This window comes from Sminthopsis crassicaudata, chromosome 4 (assembly GCF_048593235.1).
Source record: "Sminthopsis crassicaudata isolate SCR6 chromosome 4, ASM4859323v1, whole genome shotgun sequence".
NCBI classification, from domain to species: domain Eukaryota; kingdom Metazoa; phylum Chordata; class Mammalia; order Dasyuromorphia; family Dasyuridae; genus Sminthopsis; species Sminthopsis crassicaudata.
In genome coordinates, this window is record NC_133620.1 from 91,898,928 (window position 1) to 91,916,444 (window position 17,517).

The following is a 17,517-nucleotide window of genomic DNA, read 5'->3' on the forward strand; positions in this document are numbered from 1 at the left end:
ACAAAATAATATTATTTCTACTTTCCATTTCTTTCTTCTAGTACAATCCCTGCCACAATGGAGGTGTTTGCTATTCCATCTGGGATGACTTCACCTGCTCGTGTCCCCCAAATACAGCTGGAAAAGCCTGTGAAGAAGTCAAATGGTGTGAACTCAGTCCTTGTCCACCTGAATCCCAGTGTCAGCTGGTATCAAGAGGCTTTGATTGTAGGTATAATTAAAAGACACCTTCTTTTCTAATTAATCATAAAAGGACATTCATATGAAAATAATGCAGATCAAATTACAGTCTGCTAAAAATTAGAGTACCCCACCATGAGTATCAGAAAAAGTCTTGAGTTAATCCCAAAGCCCCTTCCCTCTTTCCTACTTATTCCAAGGTTCTACAAATTCAAGTGGAAGTCAAATAGGCCCCCTCCTTGACTGCTTCTCCTGTCTCTTGATAATTCTGAAGCAATCCTAGCTCTAACTCTTCTGATAAATAAAGGCAATCAATCTTCTGTACTTCCCTGCTCCCCCAAATAAAATGCAGCCCAAGGAGCCCTACGTTACAATCTCCCTGAATTACTGGGGAAAAAGTGATCCTGCAGTCGGAAAGATTTCTCACCCCACCTTTAACCCCACTGGATAATATAATGGAGCTCTGAGGCTTGGGGAAGGCATAGGCAAGGGATTAAGAAGGAGAGCAGCCTCCTCTGAAGCCTCCCTGTTTGTGCTGAGTAGTTACTGTGCCTGAAGAATAGAATTTGATTTGCTTCCGCCACTGACTTCCGCCCATGTAACTTTGGCTAACTTCTTAAACTCTATATATATCAGTTTCCTCATACAGAAAATAAGTTTGTCAGTTAATGAGTATTTATCTATTTTATTTATTATCTATGTGACAGGCAAGGTGCTAAGGACACAGTACAAGGCAATAAGTTATAAAAAATGATTTAAAATAATAATTCCATTTTGCTGCCCCATTCTTTGAACATCTCTTCCTCTCTTCCCCACTTGGAGGAATGAGAAAATTTATGCTGAGAGTTGATGTGGTAGTCCAAGACAGTTGGATTGTACCCAGTACCCAAGACTCCTGCTATCAAGCTACTTCTGCCTCTCTTAATTAACAGATTAATTACTATTTTAAATTTTTTTCAAATTTATTAATTCTTTAATAAAGCAGTAATAACAATAATAGATCCTAATCTCTGCTTTTGAGAATCAGCATGTTAAAGCTCATTAGCAAATTTGGGTTTCCACCTCTGCTTCTGGTCTATACCAGGATAAAAATTCAATTTGCTTTGGGCTTCTTTGGGAAACAAAGGTTATTCTGACTTTGACAAATGGGGTGAGCTAAAAATTAAAACAGGTTTCTCTGAATTAACATTTCTCTTCATTTATTCATTGGGCAATGCCTGTCTGGTTCAGGCATTATTAAATAATCTGGTTATCACTTGCCAATGCTTTTAGTAAGTTGTTTCTATTACCCTGAGGCAAGAGGATTAATTTTAGGATTTTTTTCTTCAATTTTGGAATAAACATTATTGGTATCTTGGTTTCTTTTTTTTAAAGGAAACATCTGAGTGATAAAACCCTAATCCTAATAGCATGCTACAAAAAATCCAAGGAACTCTAATGTTATCTTTGCAAAAAGCACACGATTTCTCAGACTGAGAGACCCAAATTAATGACCATCATTCAGTCCATATCATTTCTCCCTATTCTTCTCACAAGCTAAAGTGGAATGCAGAAAGCCACCTAAGATTCGGGTAATGAAATCCCCAGAAGAGATGCCCTTTGAAAATAGAATTTTGGTTGGTATTTTGGGTTTTCAATCACAGCGATAGTGAAGCAAGGCCCACATATGTAAAATGTGAGAGAAACAGCTAAATTATCTAGACAAAAATGTTTTAAGTCAAAAGGCTTTATATATGGCTTAACTCAGAGAAGAGAGAGACTGTAATTGGATAGACATGATGCCATTTTCCTTTGAGAGAGGTGAAGGATTTAGTTAGAGCAAATGCTAGAGTTCACCTTTTCTACTTTCTAAGATCAAATTTTACAAGACGTTAGGATCCAATCATTATAGGCTCTTTTAAAAAATGAAACTACATTGAGATTAAGTCTAATACTTTAGTTCATACATGGTCATGGATTTAATTTACCCATTGTGATTTTATTCAAGCTCTTATATGTATTTGCGCAGCTTTAAACCAGAGATTTTTTAAAGCATGAAGTGGTAGAAGGAGCAATCAAAGGACTGCTGTGAGGCAGTTGTAAATTATGAGACAGAGGTGTGGCAGCTAAAAAGTCAACATGCAGAGCCTGAAAGACCTGAGTTCAAGTACCACCTCAGCCAGATGTTGATTGTGTGATCCTGGTCCTCCCTTAACTCTTGAATTATCCAGGATGCTCTGAGTAGAACAGTTGTTTTTCTACACTGGCAAAGAGAATAATGCACTAGAGTCACCCCACCTTTATACCTCAACAAAGCCACTATTATCATTTTAAGCTAAATGTATGCCAATGACAGCCAAATGGTTTGAGTTAGAGGAAGGTAATAAATGCCAAAGAAGATTGTATCATAGAATCTCAGATTTAGACAGAGACCCCAAAGTCATTAGAAGAGGGTAACCTCACATGTTAGAGATGAGGTTGAGACTTGTCTGGAATCACACGTGGATGAAGTAGCAAAACCAGGTTGGGTACCTTGGTCCTCTGACTATCACAGCATCATGGTTATAAAGTAAATAACAAGTTGTGATGATCCCATGTGCAAAAGTGGCGTGCTCCAACTGAACTTTAAGTTAAATTGTTCATTTGCTGCAAGAAGTAGTGGGGGAAAATGTGGGATTTTTTTTGTAGTATTCCTTTGACTGGACGGTCAACTTCAGCAGATAACTTGTGATGGGCAGTAGTTGCTAATCCTCCCCATATGATATTCACCCTGGGCTGTGCTGGAGCCAGCTCAAACTATCTTCAAACAATTCATTAAGTGTGAGCTGAATTTATAACTCACTATAAGTCAGGACTTGATTGTTTTATGGATTATCTAGACTTAATAAAATAATAGAGAAAACATAATAATAATAATAAAATTACTTTAAAGTTTTGGAGATGCTCTTTTCTGGAGAGTTGGTGTTAAACATTTATTAACATACCCCTCACTCTCTTGCAGTTGCAGGTACCTTTGTGCCCCTTGCATAGAGATGGTTTCTTTTACCTCATTATGGCTCCATAAATGAAGCATTAATCCATTTTTGTTGCATTGCGCTGTTGTGCACAGAGCTAGAAGTCTAATAAATATCACCATTTTTGGAGGACTATATAATAATTCTTGAGGTTTTACTACTTAAGATTAAAAAAAACCTTTGAAGTAAACTATACACAATGGTCTTGTGAATGTTGTAATAAGAGGTATGGACCATGACTGTTTTATGTAAATTATTTTTATTTGTACCATAGGGCTTGTACATTTATGATTCAGAAGGATATTAGAAGGCATCAAATCCAACTATTTAATTTTAAATATAATGAAAAGAAATCATTGAGAGATTGTCAATTACCTAAAATCAAAAAAAAATATTAAGATAGCTGGGATTTGAATCTAAAGTCCTATGACTTTCCACAATATCATGCCTAATGAGTCCTTGATTGACAAAACCTAGATCAGCACACTGGTATTATTTTCTTTCCTTAGGTATTGCCAATGCTGTGTTTCATGGGCAGGAGAGTACAATATTTTTCAGAAGCAATGGAAAGATCACAAGGGAACTCACCAATATTACATTTGGCTTTCGGACCAGGAACTCAGATATCATCTTGCTGTATGCAGAGAAAGAACCAGAATTTATTACTATAAGCATTCAGAATTCTAGATTAGTATTTCAACTACAAAGTGGCAATAGCTTTTATATGTTGAGCCTGAGGAGTATGCAGCCAGTGAGTGATGGAATGTGGCACCAGGTATTCCTTTCTATGATAGAACCATTTGCCCAGTCGTCCCGATGGCGAATGGAGGTGGATGACCAAACAACCATTGTGACTAGTTTAGTGGCCACTGGGAACCTCAACTTTCTAAGGGAAGAGACAAATATCTATCTGGGTGATAAACCTTTTGACAATCTGGATGGTCTTCATGGATGTCTGAGCTCAGTGGAAATCAGTGGCATTTATCTCTCTTACTTTGAAAATGCTGTTGTCCACACGAAAAAACCCCAGGAAGAACAGTTTCTCAGAATATCTACAAATCCAGTCATCATTGGATGCTCCCAGGTGGATGCCTGCAGTTCTAATCCCTGTCTGCATAATGGAAACTGTGAGGACTTCTATAACTCTTATGGCTGTGTGTGTCCCAAAGGATGGACAGGGGCACACTGTGAAATCAATGTTGATGAATGTTTTTCCAAACCTTGTATTTATGGCAACTGCTCTGATAGGATTGCAGGCTACTTTTGCAGGTGTAATTCTGGCTACACGGGTGTAAATTGTGAAACAAACATTGATGACTGTGAGAATCACCAGTGTGCAAATGGAGCTACCTGTATTGATGGCATCAATAAATATTCTTGTCAGTGTTTGGGTAACTATACAGGAAAATTCTGCAGGTAAGTACTATCATTGGAAGACACTTTATCTTTAGAATACATATACCTTAATCCTTTCTCTTTTAGAATGAGAAAACTAATCCCTGGAGCATACAATGTCCTCTTCATCTGTTATGGCAAATAGTTAATAGGCAGCTAGGTAGAAGAGTGATTAGAGTACTGTTCTTTCTGTCAGGAATACTTGTGTTCAAATCCCATTTCAGACACTAGCTACTTTTGTGATCCTGGATAAGTCACTTAATCACTCTATAACACAATTGACTCATCTGTAAAATGAGAGGTTTGGATTCAATGGTATTTAATATCTATTTTAATTCTAAATTTATTTTCCTATAGACCAACTTCACTGAAGTTTGGCCATGCCCTTTATTGGAATGATATAATAGTTAATTTACCAATCTGAACCAGTAATTCAATCAAACTACCAAGGGAGAATATTTCTCCATTTATCTTTGTTAGGATATGAGAACTCATCAACAGGAGCTCATGAGGTCTTCTGACCTAGAATATCCATCCATATTAAAAAAAATATTCCCAGGATATTTAGAAAACTAGGAAAAAACATGGCTTCTGCCACAAAAAAAAAAAAACTGAGTAGGAAGAATTCAAAAAAGTATCTCTCAGTTCACATAGAATATTAGATATTAGAAAAATCTGAAGAAAACACTAAGTTGATATTCAATTCTGGTAATAATCTAAGTCAAGTAATTAAGAATTTGTTAAATTCTAACTATGTGACAAGAACTATGCTAATCTCTTGATACAAAGAAAGGTAAAGGCAAAACAAAAACCTTCCATCTTTATATTGCATATATATGGCCTAAGAATGACTTTTTTCCCTAAAACATTATATTGATTCAAAATTTCCATTCAAGGAAATTATCCTCCATGTTTTACATGGTTTAAAATTTTTGAAATATTAAAGGTATCTATTCAACATTTATTGAGCATTTACTATGTTTAAGTACTGGGGCAGTACTTAGGATATTCCTCATTCTCAAGAAGTTTACAATCTATTTCTGGTTTTGGCTTATAAGTTTATGTTCAGATAGATATATCAACCTGCCCAAAGGGATTATAGTCATAGCAAAATGAATGATCCTCCCATGTGAGCTGTTTCATTCTCTCTCTCTCTCTTAATGGGCTTCATTGCAATGTATTGTAAAGATAGTCTAATAAATGATAATGAGCCTGAGGCTAGGAATTAGACCTGCATTGAATTCAATTAAACAAGAATTTCTGAAGTGTCTACTATGTGCCAGCCAGATAAGGCACATGGGGTACACACACACACACACACACACACACACACACACACACACATACACATACATACACATATACACTCCCAATCTACTTGTGGATGCAATATTTATACAAATAAACAAATTATATATATATATGTATATATATATATATATAATATAAATGCAAAGTAACTGGGGACAGATGATACCAGTAACAGCAGTGGTGAAATCACAGGAATTAGGAAGATGTCTTTAAAGGGCTTCCAAGAATCAAAGATAAAGAGGGAAAAAAAAATCTACCTTCTACAAGAAACTTTTCCTAGACTCTGCTACTCTCATTATTTTGCCTGAAACATAGAAAGTTCCAGGTCCATGCTTGTTGATTGATTGGTCAACAATAGCAATGGCAATAGCAATAGCAATAACAGTAACTTAACATTTATCTTCTACCAGGCTTCCTGATTAAGGGGCCTTTGCAAAAAAAAAAAAAAAAAAAAAAAAAAAGGATGAAGGTGGGAGATAAGTTGTCATTTATAAGGAACAGAAAATAGATCAGTTTGGTTAAAATGTAGCATATGTGGGGAGGTAGAGAATAATATATAATCAGTCTGGAAAAAATAGACTGGAGCCCAGTTAAGAAGGGCTTTATATGCCCAAAAGAGGAATTTTTATTTTATCCTAGAGCAATAACAAGTTTATGAAACTTCCTAACTTTTCCATTTACTAGATATATGATCTTAGGCAAATCACTTCACCAAGATCTCTTTCCCTAATTTTCAGATCTACAAAATGGGAATTCACATGTATCCCATTTCTAATAAGAGTCATTAAATGAAACTGGATGGGAAAACACTTGAGAAACTGATAATGCAAATATAAGTTTTTATTAAAGAGGCACTTTGGTATAGTGAATAAAATTCTAGACTTGGAGGAAAAAAGTGCATTCAAATCCTCTCTCTGATATTAATTGGTTATGCAACAATTAGATCCTCTCTCTAAGATTTTTAATCAAATTATAAATAGGTAATTTGGGCCGTGTACCCTTGCACCAATGAAATCACAGATATGTTATGTAAGTCAGTCAACATTCCTTTATTCAGCATTTATTAAGGGTTAAAACACTCTTGCTAAGCTCTGGAAATATGAAGAAAGGCAAAACATTATTCCTGCACTCAAAATATGCCATTCTATTGAAGGAAAAATATATAAATAATGAGGTACCTAAAAGATATGATATAGTAGATGGAAGGTAATTTCAGATAAAAACAATAGGGGATGGAGAGGAGAGTCTTCAGCAGAAAGTAGAATATGAATCCAATCTTAAAGGAAGGAAATCTTAAAGGAAACAATGTGAGCAAGGAGGGGACAAAAGGACAGGAAGAGAATTCTAGACATGGAGAACAACAAAAATAATGTCACAGAGAGAGGAGATGAAGTGTCACATACAAGGACTGTATGTGATCCAGTAGCCAGATCAGAGAGCCTATGGAAGAATTCACATAAAGTAAGGTAGAAATGGGGAAGGGGCCATCTTGTGAAAGTTTTAAATAACAAGACTTTCTATTTGATTTTAGAGGTAGTAAAAAACTTCTCAAGTGTCCTATAAAATGTAATTGATATTACCATATCAATGCATTTATATCCACGTATGCAAAGATAGCTACTTATTTGCCTTCGTATCCCCATCACACTAGAACGTCACAGTAGAGGATAGTTGAGATTATTGACTTTTCAACAAGACACCCCTCTCTGATACACTTAAAAGCACCACCTCCAGAGTTCAAGGACCGAGTTCAAATATTTAATACTAATTCCAACTAGAAGTCTATATACTATGGAATTCTGGACAAGTTCACAACCTTCCTGGACCTCAGTTCCCTCATCTGTAAAAGACAGAGATTGGACCAGATTACCAATCAAATGGATTGGTTTCTGTGATTGGGTCCATCCCCTTCTCCTACCCTTCCACACCCCTTTCACATAAATTTCCCTATCGTTTGTATACATGAAATATTGAGCAAATATCTCATGTAAAATCTAAAATACAGAGCTTTTACAGGATAAGATTTTATTGGGAAAAAAAGACAAAAACAAAAACAAAACATTGACAACCTTCAGTTCATCGTCCTGGAGCTATATTCTGGAATCTTAAATGGATTCCATCATGTACACAGCCTGATTGCCATCCAAAATGGCTATACTAGATCTAGGAGCAGTTCCCATTCTGTTCTTTGTACAAACATCTTGGAGAGAATTTGGCCCGAGTTCTGCTTTGCTATGAATTATTAGATAGGGAGCAACAAGGGCTGGCAGGGCAAGGGGAGGTCAATTCTGAAAGCCAACAGCCAAGTCACTTGGGTGATTTGGTACCAGACTCCTGTCCTGGTTTTCCTGGCCTTTGAGAGATGTGCTTTTTTTTTTTTTTTTTTTCCTATTGCTTTGGGTGATTTATTAGGCAGGCAGCAGCAAATATAGTAAGTTCCTTTCCGATTCCAAATTTATAGCCACACTATAGCATAGATCTTGTCTCCTACAAGAAAACTGTGTAGACACGGAAGATGGATGGTCACTCCTGCTGCAGCCCCCTGCCGAGCCTCATTTAGTGGGGAAAGTAACTCATGTGTAATACTGAGCGTTTAAACATTTGGAGTTAAGTCAGTCTGTGTTCTTAATTAGCCAGGAGATCGCTCCACGTAGGAACTTTTGGAGAAGAAAAAAAAAAAGAAGTTTTCTTCAATGAAATGAACAAGATGAACATCTGTGACTGTCACTCTTATCTCTCTAGACAAACCAGATTACCGATGACAGTCTGTGGGAATGAGAGAAGAAACCTCACTTGCTACAATCACAGCAACTGCACAGAGCTCCAGGGCGATTTAAAATGCGTGTGCCGGCCAGGTTTTACTGGACAATGGTGAGCCACCTCAGGAGTTGACTAAAATTCATGCTGGGGGAGAGAATTCAACTAGATGATCTGAGCTCCTTCCTGCTCCAATGCTTCCCTTCCCTCCTTCCATCCTAACTGATTTCTTCTTATTTCAGTCCCCAAAGGAAAACTCTATATAGATGCAGACATTCAGAATTCTAGAATTTTAATATGGTTCTAGGAGAGACAGAGACAGGGTGACCTGAAATGTAAGCACAGTGGTATTCGAATTTGTTAATTAGAGACCTTAACAGGAAAACGTAACTGATAAAAATTCCAAAGGTTATTTATCCCCACCTCCATGAAACCAATACTTCTCGCTCCTCCCACAGCATATAAATGCTCCTGGCTCCATGGAACTATCACAAGAATTCCAAACATGGCAAAAATGAGGTTTCTATCAATTTAAAATTAAACAGTGCACAAGAAAAAAGGGCTAAACCATCAGCTTGCCAAGATATCCAGAAGCCCAGCAATAACATCCTATCTTTTTATCCTCCCTTTACCCACAGAGCTGGCATCCAAGGCCCTCAACATTCTTCATTTAGTGGTGTCAGAGGCAGACAGATGAATACACTCACTTATTGGGGATATTCAAAGAAAAGCCATCATCTGGCCAATCCCATACAGCTAGCTCCAAAGTCAGGTTGGGATCGGGTAAATGTATTTGGTGGGAAAGGGGTGCATAAAGCACAAATAGCTTGCCTATATTTTTCACTTTTTAGCCACTTACTCTGGGCCAGACATGGCCATAATGTCCTTATTTCTGCCAAACAGTAGGCAGACTGGAGGCATTCCTTTATTTTGGCTGGTGGGGTCCCTTAGGGGTAAATCTAGCCTTTGCCATACAACACAGCTTCTGTTGATGTTGCCAAGCACAGGAATCCATCCATTTACTGAGCATAGATACAGCAGGCTATGGCCCTAAGCCACATTCCTACTTTCCATAGTTTTTGTTCCTCACTTTAGACATTCTGTACACACCAATCAATGTCACACATCACATTAACTGCTAGAGACTGCTCAGTTGGCCTCTAACTTATTATAGCTCCCCAATGCTGCAACTAGTCCTCAGCTCTAAGTTTGGTATCATCTCTGTAATTATCTGAGCTTTTGCTTCTTACATGATTCTGATTTTATGACATACTTTTTAAAGGCCATTTATGCCCTTATGAATGATCCAGAGCTATGGGGTATGTTATTTTTCCTCCTATTCTCACACACGGTTACTATTTAATATAAAGGGATCCTTTTAAAAATTGTTCTACATTTATACATTCCAAAAAAAATCCAGGAATTAAAGTTGAATTTTTAACATGAAAAATTTCTAGGGACAGGGTGATATTTCCCACAAAAGTAATGGGGAAGATAGAGGAATCATCTGAATAAACTTCCTCTCAGCAAACTGATTTCCAAAGCAGCAAGCACTTAATACTTTCCATGCTTCCAAAATCCTTTCCCATCATTAGATAATTCACCAGATGTGAATAGATTTATTTATTTTCATTTCCACCAACTAGTTAGCCTCCCTATCTTCATTAAAATAGCAACATAAAGAAAAGGGGATGGGGGGAAGTGCATAGATAGGTAGAGAGAGAAGCTAGAGAAATCCAAGGAAATGTTATAGCAGTATCCCAAGGCCTAATGGATATAACTCATAAAGCCCCCAAAGATGTTGAAAAACTTTCAACTGAAAATGTGTCTCCTCTGTTGACTGGTTAAATCCCATACTTGACAAAATCAGCCCAGCAGGTTGTGAATGATGGATGAAATGGAACACTCCTGCCCACCCGGTACAGAGAGTGCTTTGGCAGAGCCTGATAAGTTGTAAAATTTAGCTCAGATCTAATCAAAGAAGACTCCTTCCAGCCCAGAAGCCTATGCCAAAAAAGGAAAACAAAATTTCTTAAGCATGTAAGGTATCTGTAGGGGCAAGGGTATGTTTTTCTTGGAATATACTGATTTTTCTTCCTCCTTCTCCCTTACCTACCACTCTATTCATCAACAGTCCAAAGAAGTCTGCTTTACAAACCATGCTTGTCTATTATAAGCATCTTTCTCACCTATAATGCCAAATCCTATTTAAATGAGATTTAATGTGAATATTGAAACAGTACAATTTGGCCACACTGAGAATTTTCTAAGTTCATGGACAAATTCCTGATTAAAGACAAAACAAATTAGCAGTGTTATCTTGTCACCAAAATTCCAAAAAAAAAGTTCTCGCTAGGTCTTGAAATAATGTTTCCTTCTGGGGATTATGCTCTTATATGGCAGAGAAACTTCCTGAAATGCTGGAGAAGAGTCTAGTACCTGAAGCACAGCTGTATTCCCTGTTAGAGGACATTCCCAGTCTACTTTGCCCTTTTCTCTGGAGTGCAGAATGAAAACAAAATCACAAACCTTCTAAAAATGAACCTTTTCAATATTTTAGTTGGATTTCTTACTTAGCACACTAGCACCGTCACAGATGATGTAAATGGGGGCACTGTTGGTTAGAACCTTGGCTGTATTCATTCAACTGCCTCTGATATAGCAACACTATCCCCTCTCTTATGGTTCTCACATGTCCCTAATAAACATAACTTTTATAAGGTGGGAAAAACACACTAATACTCTCCAGGGAGAAACTAGGTTTTACATTGCCCCAGCTTCTCAGTTGGATTCCAAAAGCATTCACCTGTTTAATTCATTCTAGCTAAGTGAAGACAATTTTTTTGAGGATATACTTTCTTTACTCTGAACAAGAGGTTTGATAGAAAAATTTTAAAGGGTGTTTTCCTCACATTGCATGACAGCTGGTGGATAAGATTTTGTTCTGAGGACTATTGAAATACTCAAGTCAAGATTTCTCAATAAGTTCTTTCAACAAGTTGGGGATGGGATATCTCTGTTTGCTTTTTGAGGTGTGAAAAGGACATCAATGAGTGTGACTCTGATCCCTGCTTAAATGGAGGCCTGTGCCAGAACCTGCTCAACACATTTCAATGCAACTGTGATGGAAACTTTGCCGGCGAGCGCTGTGAGCTAGATGTAAGCGACCTCTCCTTCTATGTCTCTCTTTTATTGTGGCAGAATCTCTTTCAGCTTCTCTCTTACCTTATTCTTCGAATGGATGATGATCCAGTTATTGAATGGGGTGAACAGGAAGAAGACTGAGAGTATCAAACAACATTCTCTAATTTATGATCCATTGAAACTTAATAATCAATACCTTCCTTGGGTGGGAAAGTCAGCTTTAGAATTTACAAAACTTAGAAAGCTGAGTTTTAAATAATTCTAAAGGCAGTTTTGAAGTTTATGCTAGCATTTCATATGTATATAATGCATTTCCTTTTGATAACTTTGAGCCTTATTAGCAAAAAATCTCTAGTATTTAGAAGCTTTTCACACAAGTGGGCTGGGTATGGCTGCCATTATGAATCAAGTAATGATGGATTGTTCAGTGTGACAGTGAGAAGAGGGGTCCCTGCTCTCCTATTTATTTCTGTAGCTAAATTTATATTACGATTCGCCTAAATTTACTGCTCTCTCTCTACTGTTTTTTTATATTACTTCACTAGGGTCTATCCTTTATGACAGGATGGTCTAAATTTGAAAGTTAATGATTGAACTACTTTTGCCTCCCATCCATGTGGTTATACAGAACTACATAAAAAAGTTGTCCTACCTCATTATGATAAGATGCATATATGTGCATGTGTGTGTATATATAAATATCATAATCTATCTATATGCACATATATATATATGAGAGAAAGGAGAAAGGATGTGTATGAGTGTGTGTGTGTGTGTGTGTGTGTGTGTGTGTGTGTGTGTGTGTGTGTGTGAAAGAGAGGGAGAGGGAGAGGGAGGGAGGGAGAGAGGGAGAGACAGAGAGAGAGAGAATGAAAATGATTAACAACAAGACACTAGCACTAGGAAATTCCAAGTTGTGGACAATTTAGTGTATATTTTTGAATACATTTATTTTTAATAGAACAAATTATACCTAGTACAATTTTATTCCTGATCTATAAAACATTTCTTTCTTAAATAAAAAGTTGGGCTAAGCAGCCCCTTATTTCCTATACTATTATTTCAAAGAGAAGACTTCTTTCTTGGATTTATGTATTTGGGGGGTCATTAAGATATCTCTCGATGAACCTCATTACAAACCAAATCATACATTAGTTATATATAGTTTATATACACAGAGGGGTCAAATAGCATCTCAGATGACAAGATCTTTTTTTTTTACCTTTTTTTGCAACTTTTAAAAAATGTTCTATAGAGCCAGTTATTTGAAAGGATATAAGAAGTAGAAACCTTTTCACCATGAAAATACATTTTACACTTGATTATACACATTCACTACCCCACCAATGATATTTCCATTGGAAAATTATGGATTGGCATAGTACATATAAAAATAAGATATAGTAATAATACTACTGTGTATTGTTTAATATGTTACTTTATAGTATGTAAAAATAGTCATTGGAGGAAATTTTATTCACTACTATTTTTGTAACTCCCTTCGGCCTGGCAATTTTTGCTCTGCAATAGGTAATAGGCAACATTTATATAGCACTTTGAGAATAACAAAGTATTTTATATCTGTTTTTTTCATTGGAACCTTACAAAACCTCAGTGAGATAGCTGCTGTTATTCTCCTTATTTTATAGGTGAGAAAGCTGAGGCTGCAAGAAGTTAGATGACTTGTTTAGGTCACACACTCAGCAAGTGTCAGGCCCCATTCAACTTCAGGTCCTCCTGACTCCAAATCTAGCAGTCTATCCACTAAACCAATGAATCAATCAGTTAGTGTTTATTAAACATTTACTCTGTGCTAGGCATGGGGATAAGTACTGACTATATGAAGAAAAAATAAAGAATTTTCCTTTGTATGTGATAAAATAGCATATACATAAATTGGTGCATTCATGACAGATACAGAGTATCTAAAGCCTTAGAAAAGAAGACAATAACAGCTACCTGATACACACTAATAACTAACACAAATATTTGTGCATATTTAAAAGTAAGTTTTGTTTCTATTTTGATACATTTAATTTAGTTGCTAAGATAACAATAACATCATTTTTAAAAACATGCATTAGTTTGAAAACATGAGAGTAAAAACATGAACTAGGCAATTCTTAATGTTTGTATAATTAAAGATGTTTTTAAAATGCTATTTTCTAGTGGAAAGGATCAGAGTAAAGCTCACATTTATCTCTCTATATATATTATTCTTCATATCTAAGCATTCATGTCATGAATCCCTCTCTTGGGACATTTAACAAAGGTAACTCTAAAAGTTGATATCCGAGTAGTAACCCTTCTATTCAAGGGGTTAATTTTAATTGGAATAAACTTAGGATAAAGATAGCTAATTTTATTTTTCTATAGCAATTAGATTTCATACTGCAAGTACATGTCATGTAGAGACATGTCAATTATTTCATGAGAGGAGCCATGTCTCAAAGTCTTTACTTTCTATACTCTATATTCAAAGTATCCACTTTCCTTAGTTGCTACAGTGTCAGATGATTTCTTCTAATCTGATACTGTATGACAAGGGAATTGGGGTAAAGATGCTCCCCATCAACCATTCTAGTACAATTTTGGATCAGATAAGAAACTGGCCATAGCTGAAGACTTCAAATATATAAAGATTCCATCAATATAGCAATTATTAATGAGTAATTTATGATGTTAAAGTAGTACATAAGATCATATACTATATAATCCAGTTTATGACATTTAATATATGATACAATTAGATGATCATTCATACTTTCTCTGTATGTACAACACCAATGCCATATCTTTGCTATGATTATAAATTAATTTCCTTATTTTCTAAAGCTTTGTCATCCTGAAACATCCATTTTTTAAATGTTGTCCTTTCTTTGTATTTTTGTATTCTTTATCATGTTATTTGTGATCATAGTTTTCTCACTTTTTTACATTAAATAAACCTCTATCTTTGTCTCTACTGTGTCTTCTACCTCTCACTTCTGTGTGATTTTGTCTTCATTTGCTTTAAATGCCATGCTCTAAAAGAACCTAAGCACAACATATCACACTGATGCATGAGACCTTATACTTCTGTCCTTTATATTTTTCTATAGTTAAGTTTCAATAATGAAGCACCCAAGGAAACCATTGTCAATATGCTCTATAAACATTGGGTATATATTTCCCTTATCCTTCTCTTTTTTTCCTTCTTTCTCCTTTTATCTGGAGAATTTTAGGATACATCAAATTCTTATTTATTCTAATCATTAACTTACTTATACTTTCTCTATCATCTTATTCCTCTTATCTCTCAAAACAAACTTCTTTTGGAAACATTCCCCAACCCTTTTGTACTAAAGTTCTGAACTTTTCTGTTATACTACAAAGTATATACATTTATTCTACTTACAATTCAACTACCATATGCAATCTATATATGGATGTGCTTCTTTAGCCTGTTAATCTGGAAGGTATCATCACCCTGGTGAAAAATAAACAGGTGAGAAATCTGTGTCAGGGAACAAAGAGACATGAAAGCAAATGGTTTGATATTCTAAAGGAATATCACCATTCAAAATTCTTAAGCAGGTTTTTAAATTTGTTTTTACTTTTAATGTAAAATTAAATATCTTTAATTAAGAGATTTGGTAGTCTGAAGAAAAACATAAGTTTTTATTGTAAAAATGAAAGACAAGAGTTCAAGATTACAATGATATTAGTTAGAAGCTAATGAAGAAAATGCAGCCTTTCTTCTTAATAGGTAACTTTGTCCTTGGCATATATTTGTAACCATCTATTTTGAATTTTTTAAAGTTTTTACAAAGGTCATTTATAACTCTCTCTCTGATGTTTACTTCAGAGTCTATGTTAAAGCTATGGCATTTGTAAACAAATGTTATCCTTCTCTGGAAAAGTGTGACTGTCTGAAAAATTAATCCTTTTGATTAGGAGATTGGATCGATAGGGAAAGACTAAGAGATTTCTCATGTTTCATTCTTTTAAAAATATTTCTATGAGTCAATGCATTTTTATTTATCCTTTGACAGATATTTTAAGTTTCTATTGTATATAATATACTATTCTAGGGATTAAGAAAGAGATATTTCAGCCAAAACTTCTTGATGCAGGAAGATTGCTCTCTATTTAAAAAGGTAGCACACCAACATATGTAGCTATAATGCACAATGTTATAACATAAGTACTTTAAAGAGGTAGAAAACAAATTGGTGTATGAAGTCTGATCTGAAAAGATTCTTATTGCTGTAGGTTAGAGTCATGGAATTGTCATGACAAAGGTCTCTACACAAGTTGGATTCTAAAGGATGGTTAGGAATTCAGCAAGTAAAGAGAAAAAATGAGGATATCCTAGGGAGAGGGGAAAATAACAAATAGTTGGATCCATAATTAGTTAAGTCCATGCTCAAAGAATGTCAGTTAATCAACCAAATTCAAATTGTAGAAAAGTGTCTAGTGGTGATGCTCGACTTCTTGTCCTTGATCAAGTAATGTACAAAAATGTTATCCTGATTTGTATGAAGACATGTTAATGTTAAAATTATGTTAAATAAATATGTGAATAGTACAAAGCTGAAAAAGATAGCCATTGGATGACAGAATAAGGATTTAAGATAATATTGGTATCTGGAATGATGGACTGAATGTATAAGATGAAATTTGAAAAAGAGATAAATGTGAAAACCTATATTTGGAATAAGTAAATCAACCATATGATTATAGTATTAAAGGGCTCTGACTTTGGAATAGAAAAAGACTTAAAACTTTTAACATGAGCCACCATAATAATTCTGCTCCCTCCCCTCATAGCAATAATTAGACTGTATCAAGAAACATAGTTTCTAGATCAAAAAGAGGACAAGTTCCATTGTACTCTAATTAGGGCTTCTTAAACCTTTTCTACTTGCAATTCCTTGTTGCCTGAGACATTTTTACATGACCCCGGTTATATAGGTACATTAAATAGGTATACAAATCATGTATTTACTAATAAATCATAATTTCACAATCCTCAAATGTAATTATAAGACCTCATATGGGTCACAACTCACAGTTGAATAACTTGGGATCTAGGTACTGTTTTGGGGACCAAATGAGAATATATTTTGTAAACCTCAAAATACTACACAAGTGAGTATTTATTGTTGCTATTATCAGAACACCTCTGGAATAAGGTGTCCATTTTGGGGTGCCACATTTTATTAGGATTATTGTTAAAATAGGGTTTGTTGAGAAGGTAGAGACCAGGGATGAGTTTGACAATCATTCCATATGAGAGATGAGTAGAGAGAATAGGGCTGTGAATCCTCAAAGAGAAATGAGAAATCATTATGGTAGTACTAAAAATTGATATTGACATAAAACTCAGTTTGAAAAGCATTTTTCTTGTCCTCACAATATAATTTCCTCACCTTGAATGGATGAAGAAACTGAGCCTTAGAGAAATCAAGTAAATGCCTTGTGTGGAATTTGAGCCCAACTCTCTCTTGTCTACAATCCAACACTTCATATAGGACTATAAAAATGCCCTGTGGAAGAGGAAACTTAGTCAACTTATCCCTACAGAGTAGAATTAGGTCAGATTGGGGCTATTAACTTTGGGCTCATTAAAAGGAAACACTATTGATGTGTTTAAGATATAACACCAAATGATGAAAATCAAGATAACAAATGGCACCAAATGTTGGGATTTTGTCATGTGAAAAATTCACAATGGCCATTCTCTTTGGCACGA

The 17,517-nt window shown here is 35.4% G+C and overlaps 1 protein-coding gene across 2 annotated transcripts in view; it reads left to right on the forward strand.

Annotated features, from left to right (window-relative positions):
* Window positions 1–17,517, forward strand: part of CRB1 (crumbs cell polarity complex component 1) — a 266,744-nt gene that overhangs the window by 218,447 nt on the left and 30,780 nt on the right. For both annotated transcript variants that reach the window (XR_012489048.1, XM_074308671.1), the window contains exons 8-11: window positions 42–207; window positions 3,683–4,589; window positions 8,622–8,750; window positions 11,669–11,795. Coding sequence is in view for 1 of the 2 variants with exons in the window: in XM_074308671.1 (XP_074164772.1) it covers window positions 42–207; window positions 3,683–4,589; window positions 8,622–8,750; window positions 11,669–11,795 (1,329 nt within the window). In the remaining variant the exon portion in view is untranslated. The remainder of the gene's footprint in view (window positions 1–41; window positions 208–3,682; window positions 4,590–8,621; window positions 8,751–11,668; window positions 11,796–17,517) is intronic.